Below are 14,615 nucleotides of genomic sequence, written 5' to 3'. Positions count from 1 at the left end.
ATGAGAGACAGAAGGTCTATAGCAGTACTTACAGGACCATCAGTAATAACATCTGACCAGATTGGGACATTGCTGGGACTCTACAGATATCCACAGGTGAGTGTAGGAAGTGTAGAAAGAGATAAAAATGCCTAATTTGGTGCCATTTCAGGTGTTACCAGAAAATGATAGGAAGAGACTGGACTTATAAAGCTATCAAATTTTGTGGTATCAAAGAGTAAGTACTCAAAGACTGGGGAATCTATCTATCTAAATATCTATATATGTATATTCATTGTTAAAATAGAAGAGTTCAAACAGACAAATGGATAATTTGTTGTTTTAAGTTTTTTTTATTGTGAAAATACTGTACAGAGGGGTGACAATTACATGAGTACATTTCTTATCAAGCATTGTAGCCTCCTCCTTTGTTTCCCCTTTCCAACCCTTCCCATTCTCCCCCCCACCCTCAACCCAATCTCCCCACTCTTCACCACCCCTCCCTGCCCCGCACCAAAATTGTAAAGTTCATTTTCGACATAACGACTTCTACATCTCATTGTTGCAATGGGTCCACCTGTATCCCTATTTAAACCATTTGTTTCTCCCCTTCCCCTCCACTGAGTCAAGCAGAAAAGGTCAAATAAGGTGATGTTAGGGAAATGAACCCTAAGGTATGTATTCAAATGTTTACTTTTTCATGCAATTGTTTCTAACACATTTATAAGATTATTTCTTTGTTGTTTTGTATGTCCCTCCCCCACAGTATAACCCCTGCTTTCACTGTAGTTGATGTTGTTTTAAGTTTATCAATAATTTTCTTTAATAAATCAGAATCTGGATTATGACTTTGCAGTGTGAAGAAATATTGAGCAGGGTATTGATGGCTCACACGTGTAATCTTAGCAACTCAGGAAACATGTATCTCCAATTTACTAGGAAAGAGAACAAAATGAATGAGTCAAGAGAATCAGCCCAAGTCTTGAGGGTAAAAGCCAATTAAATGCAAGAGGCCATTAGTTGGTGCCTCTTAACTGGCATGGGCACACACACACACACACACATGCAAGCTATCATGTTGAATGAAGTATGTCTGGCTCACAATGAGAGGGGTCAATGTGTTCTCTCACCTGTGAAAATTAGATCTAAAATATGAATATGTAATATGAAATAAATAAGAACACACATAGCCACTTACATAAATAGATGAATTTTGTGAGTAAAGTATGGTATACATAGGGGTGGAACTCTATGCTGTAATTTTCCGATCTATTGATATCAGAAATGAATACCAGAAAACTGAAATATACCTTAACAGTGAGGCAGGTGTTAAGACAAAAAGGCAGATGATTACAGAATGGATGGGTGGGAAAAAACCTAATATAGTCAATGGACACATGTGAAAATTGAATTAGGAAAGTCACGGAGTGGGTGGGATTGATATAGATGTGAAGTTGATAGAAATAGTAGCAAAGATCCAGAGACACTTTACAAATGAATTCATATGTTGTACAACAACTAAAAACAATTAAATCATTTTTCAAAAATTATATCAAAATCTACCTTCTATCAACTGATTCTTAACATACTTCAGAGATTGTAATGCGTGGCAATCTTCTCATTCATGGAGCATTCAACTTTTTTCCCTTTAGTTTACCATTGGTTCCTTTGATCAGGCCCTGAGTGACCATAACAAGTTTCCTGCTCTCTATCAGATGGCCAAAAAGGACACCTTAATAATCACTGCTATGGTGTCCTTACTGCTTCACTTCAGCTGGAACTGGGTGGGACTGCTAACCTCACAAAATGAGAATAATGTGTCAGTTCTTGATGAATTAAAAGAAGAGATGGCCAAGAACAGACTCTGTGTGGCCTATGAGGTAGTGATCTCAAGCCAAGACCTGCAACATTTATACAATATGATGGCAAATTACAATGGCATAAATGAAGCTTCAGCACGTGTTCTCATTATATATGGTGATCAAGATTCACTAAAAGTTTTAATGTTAGGTATTGAGCAAATACTCATAAAAGGCAAAGTTTGTATCATGAACTCACAGTGGGATTTCACCCTGAAAAGGAAATATTTCATGCTAGGCTCATTGCATGTACCTCTTATTTTTACACACCATTATGCAGATGTTTCTGGATTTACAGACTTTGTCAAGGCAATTCATCCTTCCAAATACCCTAAAGACTTTGTCCTTGCAAAGCTGTGGTTTCTGTCATTTAATTGCTCAGATTCTGAGTCTGACTGTGTGACATGGGACAACTGTGCTCATGATGCTTCTTTGGATTGGTTGCCTGGGCATATTTTTGACATGAGTATGTCTGGAGACAGTAACAATGTATACAATGCTGTGTATGCTGTGGCCCAGGCTCTCCATGAGCTGCTTCTTCATCAAACAGAAGTTCAAGCACTGGGAAATAGAAAAGAAACAGTGCCTTCCCCAGTACAGGTAATGTCTTCTGTTAGAGGGAATACACGCTAAGGAATGACACTTTCTGGAGGGGGTTTTTACTGTAGGAAATTAAATATTTCTGTAAGTATGCATATTTGTGTATATAAATGAATATATATATATATACACACACATTCATATATGTGTTTGTAAACATGTCATAGATATCTTGGTTGTTACTAGTAATGAATACATATATATACATATATATATGTATTGGAAGTAATTGTTTCAAATATTTAGCTTTCTCCTTTTTATTAACAGAAACTATTGTAAACACAAAATTGAATAAATATAGATTAATGTTAAAAAATTAAATATTTCAGGTGTTTTCAAAACCTTAGGAAATGCTTTATGTTTAAAGGTCTTTGAGGAACTGTGTACATGTGTGCATATGCTCTTAGGGAAACAACAGGCCAGTAACATGGATAAAATATATTCTGTCTTTCAATACATTTTTTGTCTGTTTAGGGGATTGAACTCAGGACCTGGGCTATGTCCCTGAGTCTATTTGTGCTCTAGGTTACTGCACAACCACTTAAGCATAGCACTACTTCCATCATCTTCTGAATAGTTTATGGGAACAAGTTTTTCAAGGGCTTTCCTGTCCCCGCTGGCTTCATAGTGAGATAGTCTGATCTGTGCCCCTTGGCTAGCAAGGAATACATTCTTGAGCCACCAGCATACTTCTTCTTAATTCCTTTAGTTACCAATAACTTCAACATTTCAATATCTAGTGCTTTGAATGTTATAAATTCAGTTTTTCCATATGAATTTCTTCAGTCATATCAAAAGATGTCCACCTGAACAGAATTATTCATATTTTTCATAAGTGACTTAGATTCATTCAACATTTGGTATTAAAAAATTTGCAACCTAAACAATAGATATTCATAAAGTAGTTGTTGGGGCAAGCTGTAGCAAAATGGTTTCTCTTGAAAAAAGCCCTTCTACTCCTATTATGAGTAAACAGGAAAGGTTATTTTTCAAGAAGATTATTTTTATTCCTCCATAGGATTTCTTCTATGTTATTCAAGCATTCAGAATCAGACATTAAAAGGCAATTGGTAGCTTTTCTTAGTTCAGGTTTTCTGGAACTTGCTGTGAAAGTAGGAAAGTTTTCTCCCTATGCTCCACATGGCAATCAACTGTCTTTGTCTGAAAATATGGTAGAGTGGGCCATTGAAACTACAGAGGTGTGTTGGATGTAATCCTAATAATTTTAATAACACACAAATTAGCAAAAGTCTATCTTCAAATGTATACCTGCTTGAGTTCCAGAAATATTCTCCCATAGTCTTTGTGAATCATGGAATATGGGCTCTATAACAGAATTTAATTAATCAACTGCACTTGCCTGCATAGGAACATTATGTTTAATAATCCATCAATTAAAAAATGGACTTTGTGAAATGTTAGGTGTAAGTCTGAACATTTTCTGACACATCATTGATTTTCTTCAGACTCCTCACTCTGTCTGCAGTGAGAGCTGTGATCCTGGATTCAGGAAATCTCCTCAGGAGGGAAAGGCTGCCTGTTGCTTTGATTGTACACCTTGCCCAGAGAATGAGATTGCTAATGGGACAAGTAAGTCCATGAATTATGAAGCAATTATTCATCTCTCCCTAGGTTTCCTCAACGCAAACAAGTCAATTCCAAAGTTGTATATTGGGATTACCATGCCTGTTTTCCTTCTCTCTGTTCATAATTTGATTTTTACAAATGGTGATATTGCTTGTTGGAATATGAAAAGTCATGTGTTTGGATTACATATTCAGTAATATTTTCTAGTCTTTTGCAGTGAATGTAATCTCAAGGAGTCCTTCTTATCACTAATCATTAGGACAAGTGTAAACTCTAACATGAAATTAAACATAGTCTTATTAAGGACAATGTTCATCTTAAAGGTTACATTTTACCTACACAAAAAAAGGAGACTTGGCATATCTTAATTTCTCAGTGCCCAGAACTGGTCTTGGCATGCCCAGAAAGTGGAGTTAGTTTACGAATTAAGCATGACTTTAGAGTGTCCAAGAGTGGTCACTCTGTTCCCACTGTATAACAGGTGAGCAGGTGACACACAAAAAAATGATGAATTCAAGGGTAATGGACCATGGGGATAAGTGCATGTTTACAGAGACATGCAGGATATTGTATTCTATATGATTACAATTATCAATAGGATTGCAGAACTCCACACCATTCTGTTACTAAGAATGAAACTGTAGAACATTGTTGTTTTAATATTAATATATCCCAACTGTCATATTATCAATACATGTGATAGTCACTGAAGGAAGAAAAGGTTGAATAAAAAAACCCAAATGAAGAAAAACATGGAACTGAGAAACAGTTTAGAAAAGAACATATACTTTTATTTTTATATTTTTTATTGTAAAAATATTGTACAGATGGGCTATAGTTACATGAGTAAGGTAATGAGTACATTTCCTATGTAGCATTGTTGCCTCCTCCTTTGATTTTCCCCTATCATCCCTTAATTCCTACCTCATAAACTACTCTTGCTACCCCCATTCCCCAACCGACGTTGAAAAGTTCATTTTCAACATAGTGCCTTGTACATCTCATTATTACAATGGGTCAACCTGTATCCGTATTTAAGCATTTTGTTTTATCCTTTCCCCTCTCCAAATCAGAAAAGTGTATATACAAGTTGCAGGGCACTGGAATCAAATACATACAAACAAGGATTATACCATGGGGCAGGAACATACAAAAGAAACAAAAAAATCACATAGTACATTAAAGTACATTAAAAACAATAGCAAGCAAGAAAAAAACCCAATTGTATCCCTGTCTTGGGGTTCATTTCGCTTAACATCATCTTAGAGGGTGATATGTACATAAGTTTTGACCTTTTCTGCTTGTATTAGACATATACTAGTTATTGCTAATAATTGTAAGATAGTAAATGCTGACATTTCAGAATTACCATAAGTGAAAATATTCCTAAATTGTGTGAAGAAAAAGAAATTCATAACAAGACCTTACCATAGTGTACACTTCTCAATAGATAAGGAGCATTGTGTGAGGTGTGAAGATCAATATGCCAACACACAGAGAAATCAGTGCCTCCTGAGAGTTGCAAGTTTCCTGGCTTTTGGAGATCCCTTGGGCATGGCTCTGGCCTGCATAGCTCTTTGCTTCTCTATGCTCACTGTTGCTGTTATGAGGATGTTTGTGAAACACCAAGACACTGCCATTGTTAAGGCCAATAACCGGGCTCTCAGCTACAACTTGCTCATCTCTCTCATCTTCTGTTTCCTCTGTTCTTTGCTCTTTCTTGGACGACCAAACAGAGTCACATGCATCCTACAGCAGATCACATTTGGGGTTGTGTTCACTGTGGCTGTTTCCACAGTATTGGCCAAAACAGTGACTGTGGTTCTGGCCTTCAAGGCCACTTCTCCAGGGAGAAGGATGAGGTGGCTGCTGGTATCAGGGGCTCCTAACTTCATCATCCCCATCTGCACACTCATCCAGGCTACTCTCTGTGGACTCTGGTTGGGAACTTCTCCTCCCTTTGTTGACACAGATGCACAATCTGAACATGGCCAAGTCATCATACTGTGCAACAAGGGCTCTCTCAATGCCTTCTACTGTGTCCTGGGATACCTGGGATTCCTGGCCTTGGCCAGCTTCACTGTAGCTTTTCTAGCCAGGAACCTGCCTGACACCTTCAATGAAGCCAAGTTCCTGACCTTCAGCATGCTGGTGTTCTGCAGTGTGTGGCTCACCTTCCTGCCTGTCTATCACAGTGCCAAGGGGAAGGTCATGTTGGCTGTGGAGGTCTTCTCCATATTGGCCTCTGGTGCAGGGCTCCTAGGCTGCACTTTTGCTCCAAAGTGCTACATCATCTTAGTAAGGCCAAACAAAAATTCTCTCCATGGTTTCAGGGATGAAAAACATGGTAGGAGAAACAAGCATTCTTAAGATTAAACTAATTTTTTATTAGTATACAGAAGTTCTGATTTAAATCCACAGTAAATTTCCCTTCTTGTAATAAACATTATGGATTTTTAAATTTCAATGTGTTAGGACCTATTGTGCATTTTTGTAGTATTTGTAGTCACAAGTGGTGTTGATCACTATTCAAATGGGAATATATATATATATATATGTATATATGTATATATACATATATATATATATATATATATATATATATATATATATATATATATATATTTGGATCCAGTCGTGGGGACTGAACTTGAACTCTGGGTCTGGGCACAGTCCCTTAGCTATTCAGCTCAAGGCTAGTGCTGTATCACTTGAGCCACAGTACCACTTTCGGCTTTGTCTTTTTGCATATGTGGTGCTGAGGAATTGAATCCAGGACCTCATTCATGCAAGGGAAGAGCTCTACCACTGAGCTACCTTCCCAGCCCTCTTTTTATGTTTTTATTCTTCCAATTTAATCAGAGCTTAATTCTATCATCTCTTCTTCTTAGTGTCTTCTCTGTTGTCTTTCAATCACTTTTCCAAATTTTTAAGTATATTAACTTCCTCTTGCACACCACAATTTTGTAAAGTCCTCTAATTTATTTTATTAATGTTTTCCTCTTCACAAATTTTCATCTTTTAATATCATCCTTGGAGAATGTTTGGTTCAATACTTGTACATTTCTACTCACACATTCACTTTTTGCAATAATTCTTAAGATCTTTTTTGAGAGCTTTCTCTATGTCTGTCTCTTTCTCGTTGTCTCTCTCTATCTCCTCTTCTTCTCTCTTGCACTACTACCCTCAGATAACTTTAATAATGACTGTACACATTAGAAAAATATGCTTATTTTTAAGATAACAATGTATAAGATTTTTTTTACTTTTAATATGAAAATGTCTATTGCATGATATCTTATTCCTCCATGTCTAGATATACTTCTAAAATTTATTGTTGTTGAATTACTCTTTATTACTTTGATACATAAAATTTTGAATGTTAAATTATCTAATATTATTTCTTATAATGTTTTCACTTCTTACAATCTGTTGATACATCAACATTTTATCTGTCACTTTTCAAACTCTTAATTTGATCAGGAAAGCACTAGTTTGATGTACTAGCTTCTATACTATTTTCACATGTTTACATATTTAAGGCATATTTAAGGTATATGGGCTACAACTTACTTGTTTCCTGTCTCTTCTACAGTTCATAACGCGTTTCTTCTGATATTAATTAAAGTTATTTATGCATGCTTCAATTCAGGGCTTAAACTGCCCCTTGCCTTTGTCACTCAATACCGCTTCCCCAGTTGCACTTCTATTTCTACATTTTTGTTATTTAATTGCAAAGAAGAGTCTCATTGACTTTACTGCCCAGGCTGACTTCGAAACTCTTCGCACACTTACATTTCTAATAAAGAAATAACTATGTAATTGACTATAGTTTTTTATTATGTTTATTTTAGTTGAAAACATAACATGGCATTTCAAAATATGCTGTGAGCATATTCTTTTGTTGAGGACATGCTTTTTCATTTTTTAATATATATTGTATTTTAAAGATACTGTACAGAGGGGTTACAGTTACATGAGCAAGGTAATGAGTCCATTTCCTATTGAGAATTGTTACACCCTCCTTTATATTTCTCCTACCATCCCTTTGTTTCCTCCTCCCCAACTCCTCCCTCCCCCCCCAAAGTTGTAAAAATTTTTTTCAACATATTGCCTAATACATTTCATTGTTACAATGGGTCATCCAGTATCCTTATTTCAGCATTTTTCTATGTCCCTTCCCCTCCACAAATTAGAAAAAAATGTTTATACAAGATGCAGGGCACCAGAATCAAATACAGTGACAACAGGGGTTGTACATAGGGGAGAATTACAAAAGAAACCAAAAATCACATAGCACATTAAGAACAGCGACAAAGATAAAACCTCGTGTCCCTAAAGCAGAAGAGGTAAAAAGCTATTACATATGACTATATAACCTGATGCTAAGAGGACATGCTTTTTAACAAATGAAAATGTAATACATTTCCAACATGCTTACCATGTTAAGATATAATCAAAATATTCTTCAATCTATGGAGTTTTTGTCTTCTTTGTTTTTTATTTTGAAAATACTGTACAGAGGGTTTACTGTAACATGAGCAAGGTAATGAGCACATTTTTTTATCAAGCATTGTTGCTTCCTCCTTTGTTTTCCCCTACCATCCCTTCCCACCCACTTGCAAAACTACACTCCCCCTCCCAGCCTTAATGGTTAAGTTCATTGTTTAACAGTGTCTTGTACATCTTATTGTTACAATGGGTCAACCTGTATACCTATTTAAACATTTTCTTTGTTCCCTTCCCCTCCCCAAAGTATACCAACATCAAATACAGTGAAGAGAGGAGTTATACCTTGGAGGAGGGACATACAAAGCAATAAAAAAATCATATGGTACGTTTTAAATATGTTAGAAACAATAGAAAGAAAGAAAAAAACACTTATGTCCCTATCTTGGGGTTCATTTCACTTAATATCATCTTATATGGTCATAGATACATAGTTTTTGACCTTTTCTGCTTGTCTCAGACATATACTAGTTATTACAAATAAGAGAAACCATAGGACCTATGTCTTCTTTATTTAGTTTATGAATTTCATTATTAGGTTTGAATTTACATTATTGAGTAAACTTTTGAATCTTATTGTGTGATGTGAAGTTGTAGGGATAAAATATGATTTTAGTGTTTTTGCATAATAATTTGTATTCCTTGCTAATTTTTTCTTAGTTGGGATACCAGTCAACTTACACAACACTTGTTTTTTTTTCTGTTAAATGAAGAAAGAAAAAGAATATACCTGTGGACGGACTGATGTGTTGAAGAAAGAGTAGATGGATAGCAGGCAAGTAGAAAGTTAATGGAACATAAAAGATAGTTCTTGGATAAATAGAATGACAGAAGTAAGAAGAATGAAAGAAGAAAAATGTAAAAAAATGAAAGTTTTGTCTTTTGTATTATAAATTTTATTCATAGGAAGCAGGATAGATTTGGACCCAATCTTCCTGGTGTGTGTGTGTGTGTGTGTGTGTGTGTGTGTGTGTGTGTGTGTGTGTGTTTGTATGTATGTGTTTGTGTATGAGTTATGTGGTATTGGGAATAATATGGTGTATGTTTTATCTGACTTTTTGTTGCTTTCAATGGGTTTAAATATATTCTGCCAATTATTAGGGAGTTCCATACACATGAATGAAAATAAAATAATGGAGGCTATGAAGATCAGTTAAATTTTTAAAGGAAATAGAAAAGTAATTGGCAAAGGCTCATTCGGTCAAAAGATGTTAGATGCCCATATAAAACTAACATAATATAATCTAGCTTACCTATATGGGCAAGTCGAAATTTAAAATAATACAAAACATAAAATTTAAAAATCAATCTAATTCGAGTTGGAAAAATGCCATCTCCTCTTTTTGGAGCAAACTTTTTTTATTGTCAAGGTGATGTACAGGGGGTTACAGTTACATAGTAAGAAAATAAGTATGTTTCTTATCAAATGTGTTACCCCTTCCCTCATTTTTCTCCTTCTCCTACTTTCCCTCTCCCCTTTGCATTAGTCCCTCCCTTGTCCTTTGTCTCATAATTCTGTTGTTCCCTTCCCTAACTCAAATATATGTATATACAATATCAGAATACCAAAATTAAATATGGAGAAAACAGTGCATATTCCGTAGGGGGAAGAACATACAAAAGAAACAAAAAATTACATAATACATTAAAAACAACAATAAAGAAAAACCTCTTGTGTCCATGTCTTAGAGTGCATTTAGCATAGCATCAACTTATATGGTCATAGGTACACAGCTATTGAGCTATTCTGCTAATCTTCTAAGATTATCCTAGTTGTATACTAATTATTACAAATAAGGGAAACCAATTTTAAGGTAAACAATTTTTAATCCACTAAAATTAAAGAAACAAAATATTAACTCAAGGTACATATCATATATACCTTTAAATGTTGCCTTTACAAAAACAAAGAGGTAGGACTCAAAACAAAAGATCCGTGAATGACTGCTACCATGAAAATAAAGCTTTGGAGTAAAAGAAATTGGATAATAATGAGAAAGTAGAAAGACATACTGTGTCCAGAGACTGGTACTATTAAAATTGTGAAATTGGCTAAATTCACAAAAGCACACTATAGATTCAATGTGCATTTTTTGGGAAGAATAGAAAAATTAAGCCAAAGCCAATGGTGAACTCTGATAACCCTCGATTAAGAATAAGAAGTCTTCTTGGAATCTAGGCTGGAAATGAAATGTTTATGGCATTTCTTACCTAGGTGGGGTAGCAGATGTCTGTCATCCCAGCTCTGTAAGAGGTGGAAATTGAGGAAATGAGAGTAACAGGGCAGTCTATGCAGATGTTAGTCACAACAGTGGTGCATGCCTATAATCACAGCTATGATAGGAATGTAAAAAAGGATTGAAGTCCATTTGTTGGCACTGCTAAGAAGTGAAAACTTATCACAATAATACACAAAGTGAGCTGGGTGTTGGTGACTCATGCCTATAATTCTAGTTACTCAGGAAGCTGAAGTCAAAGCATTACTTGTCACCACCATCCCAGACAGGTCAGACCTTGATCTTCTTATATCAATTTAATTACCAAGAAGCTGCAAATGAAGCTATAGGTCAAATTGGTAGATCATTAGCATTGAGCACAAAAACACAAGAACAATACTCAGGTCCTGGTGCCCAAGAAGAGCACCACCAAAATAAAACCAAACCAGAACAAACACAAAACTCCCCAAAGACAAAAACACAGAGCAGAAGAAACAAAGCAGAATTGCAATAGATTTATAAAACCTTAATCTTCACTGTGGGAATCCTTCAGTAAAATAGCCAGTCTCACACATGACTTACAGCAGAAGTGCTAAGAAAATGACAGCAGGTTCATATTCAACATAGTGTCTTGTACATCTCATTGTTACAAGGGGTCAACCTATATCCTTATTTCAGCATTTTGTTATTTCCCTTCCCCTCCCAAATTAGAAAATTGTAAATACAAGATGTAGGGCACCGACATCAAATACAGGGAATCCAGGCACTGGTGGCTCACTCCTATAATCCTATCAACTCAGGAAGATGAGATCTGAGGATCCCAGTACAAAGCCAGCCAAGGAAGGAAAGTCTGTGAGACTCTTATCTCCAATAAACCACTCAGAAAACCTAAGTGATGCTGTGGCTCAAGAGGTAGAGTGATGCCTTGAGCTGAAGAGCTGAGGGACAGTGCCCAGGCCCAGAGTTCAAGCCCTGACCCCCCCCCAAAATACAGTGAAAAGAGGGGTTATAAGGGAGGTGGGGTGCGTAGGGGGGGAACATATAAAGAATCAAAAATATCACATAATACATTATAAGTACATTAACTTGTGGGGGGAAGGAGGAGTTGGTGAGGTGGGGAGGGAAGGGATGGTAGCGGTAAAACAAAGGAGGTGATAACAGTGCTCAAAAGGAAATGTACTTATTACCTTACTCATGTAATTGTAACCCCTCTGTACAGAGACTTTCAATTAAAAAAAATCAAAAAAGAAAATGACAGCAGAAAGCAAAATAGTCTGAAATCAGTCAATAGCCTCAGAGCAGATTTCAGATAGAGTAAATAAGATGCCCATGGCAGTTGTGGCATCCCCTGAACTTCTAGAGATGAACAAGCTTCAGTACACCCCTAGAAAGACTTTACCTTAGCAGAGAAAGAATGAACATACCTACGTAAGAGCTGAAAGTGAAACAAAGGTGAGAGGCCTCTGGTGGGCAGAACATTGGGGCCACCTCGATCTCTAAGCTTTTTATTTAGCTTTGGGGTCGGGGGGAATCAGAGCTAAGCAGCTTCCAAGGAGGAAAATGCTGAGCAAGAGCAAAAGAAACCATGAGTTGATATTGACTTGGATGAAGGAAAAGCCACAAATTTGGTAAGAACTATGTTACACTGGAGGCGGGGCGCTAAGGGCTCAGACCTCTAAAACTTTCATTGGAGATTGACTTGAGCTCCTTTGCTGGAAAATTAGAACTATTAGACTCTGGGCTGGGAAGGTGGCTCAGTGGTAGAGTGCTTGCCTTGCATGCTCAAGGCCCTGGGTTCGATTCCTCAGCACCACATAAGCAAAAAGAAAAAAGCCGGCAGTAGCACTGTGGCTCAAGTAGTAGAGAGCTAGCTAGGCTTGAGCTGAAGAGCTGAGGGACAGCGCCCAGGCCCAGAGTTCAGGGCCCACGACCTGAACCAAAAAATAAATAAATAAATAAATAAAAGAACTAATAGACTCAATTCTGGAATAAAATCTATCAAATGCTACCTGCTACATTAAAACTGTCACTCCCAGCAAATGGAACAAGTACTGTCATATTTTAAAAAATAATCATAAACAAAATGTACACAGTTGCAGCAAAGTAGTCTACAAAACAGCAATCACCAGACTGAGGAAGAAGTCTGGGAAACCATTAAATTCCTAATGGTTCCCAACACAAACTATCTGAATTACCTAGGAATGAATGTAAACAAGAAGTGAAACAGATCTAACAAGAAATCCAAAAAATAGAACAGATAAAAGAAATGAAATATCTCCATTTGTCATGGATTGGATAAGGAATATATCATCCAAAATGATATATATATATGCAAAGCTATCCTTATAAAACTCCCAAAGTCACTTTTCATAGAAACAGGAACTTCACTCCTAAAATGCATATAGAAGCACACATAAAAAAACCCAAAGCCAAAGCAATATTAAGCTAAAAGAGTAATGCAGGAGTGATTGCAATACCAGACTCCAAATTATACTGAAAAGCGCTAGTAACAAAGTCAGCATGGCACTTGCCAAAATTCACACATGAAGACCAACAAAACAAATCAGAAGAACTGAAGATGAATTTCACAAAGAAGCCTCCCCCCATTCACACATATGTACACTCAAGGAATGTATCACTGAATTAAAACTCACATTACTAGATATGTACAGGTAGAAGATGGAAAACAGGGCTCTCTCTCTGTCTCTCTCTGTCTCTCTCTCTGTCTCTGTCTGTCTCTGTCTATCTGTCTGTCTGTCTCTCTCTGCCTGTATTAATGTAACTTCAAAGTGGGGAAAAGATGTTAAATTTATTTAATTTTTATTATATTAAATAAATATACAATATTCAATTTAATACAATATTCAATTTAATTCATCCACTTATGTATATCTTGGTCAGGTCACCTCTGACACTTAGCTGTCAGGAAGAATGAAATTATGTCATATGCAGGAAAATGAATGGATCTGCGAATCTCATTTCCAGTGAAGGCAAGCTCAGAACGACAAATGGCACAGGTTTTTCTTAATATTGGATAGTTAGACCTAAATATACACATAAGTACATACTGTGCACACAAACAACTTCCTTGTTATCATGGCACCATTTAAAAGCGATATGGGGAAGGGAGAAAAAACTAGAATTGTTAAGGGTGAACAACATCAAACTATTTTATATTTGTGTATGAACATGCGATAACTCAGTGAAAGCTGAGTGGGGAGGGGAGATGAGGAAAGAGAAAATGTATGAGTCTATTGAAAGTATAAAATACCCATGAATGACATGTTCATCTTGAGGCCACTTTGAACAATTATATTGTACCTTAAAATGAATGGTGTGAGTGTAACTGAGTTGTTGTCACTGGGAGGCAATGGATAGATGAAGGTGAGTGAATGAAGATGCTGAAGGTGGCTGACCAAGATTAAAATATTAATACTTATGCTGGAAAAAAAGAAAACTGTTGAAAAGAAAACTGTTGCTTTCAGAAGGGAGAAAACGGATGAGTGTTATGGAGAGTGTGAGTCAGATTAGGACAAATTCACACAGGCTGACGCCCCAAAATAACACCCTCTTATACAATGAATATAAACCACTAAAAGCCTAAAAACAATCTTACAAACAAAATAATAAGAATAATTTTAGTCACATGGAAATTCATCAGAACCTGTTTTGCTTACAACTACAAGAATTTGCTGAGGCATATTGAATTTACATAAAAATTGAGCAGAAAGCACAAAAAGTTTCTGTGCATTCCACACTCCTCACTTTGGCCCTGTTTCTAACAACATGTGGTTAGAATGGCTTTTGCATATTAACTTGTTATTGTGATGTTTTGTGGCTACTATAGACAGCACATGTGTGAAGT

General features: G+C 36.3%; 1 protein-coding gene across 1 annotated transcript; it reads left to right on the top strand.

The window, feature by feature from the left end:
• Positions 1-7,847, top strand: LOC138813707 (vomeronasal type-2 receptor 116-like). The gene is made up of 6 exons (XM_070002091.1): positions 1-96; positions 1,632-2,438; positions 3,479-3,637; positions 3,905-4,028; positions 5,476-6,360; positions 7,798-7,847. Exons 1-6 carry the CDS (start codon positions 1-3, stop codon positions 7,845-7,847), a joined length of 2,121 nt encoding a protein of 706 aa, XP_069858192.1.
• Positions 7,848-14,615: the final 6,768 nt, after the last annotated feature.

The sequence above is a fragment of the Dipodomys merriami genome, unplaced genomic scaffold (genome assembly GCF_024711535.1).
Source record: "Dipodomys merriami isolate MVZ:Mamm:240054 unplaced genomic scaffold, mDipMer1.0.p SCAF_6, whole genome shotgun sequence".
Taxonomy (NCBI): domain Eukaryota; kingdom Metazoa; phylum Chordata; class Mammalia; order Rodentia; family Heteromyidae; genus Dipodomys; species Dipodomys merriami.
The sequence above is the reverse complement of the archived record's forward strand: the minus strand, read 5'-3'. Positions and strand labels throughout refer to the sequence as shown.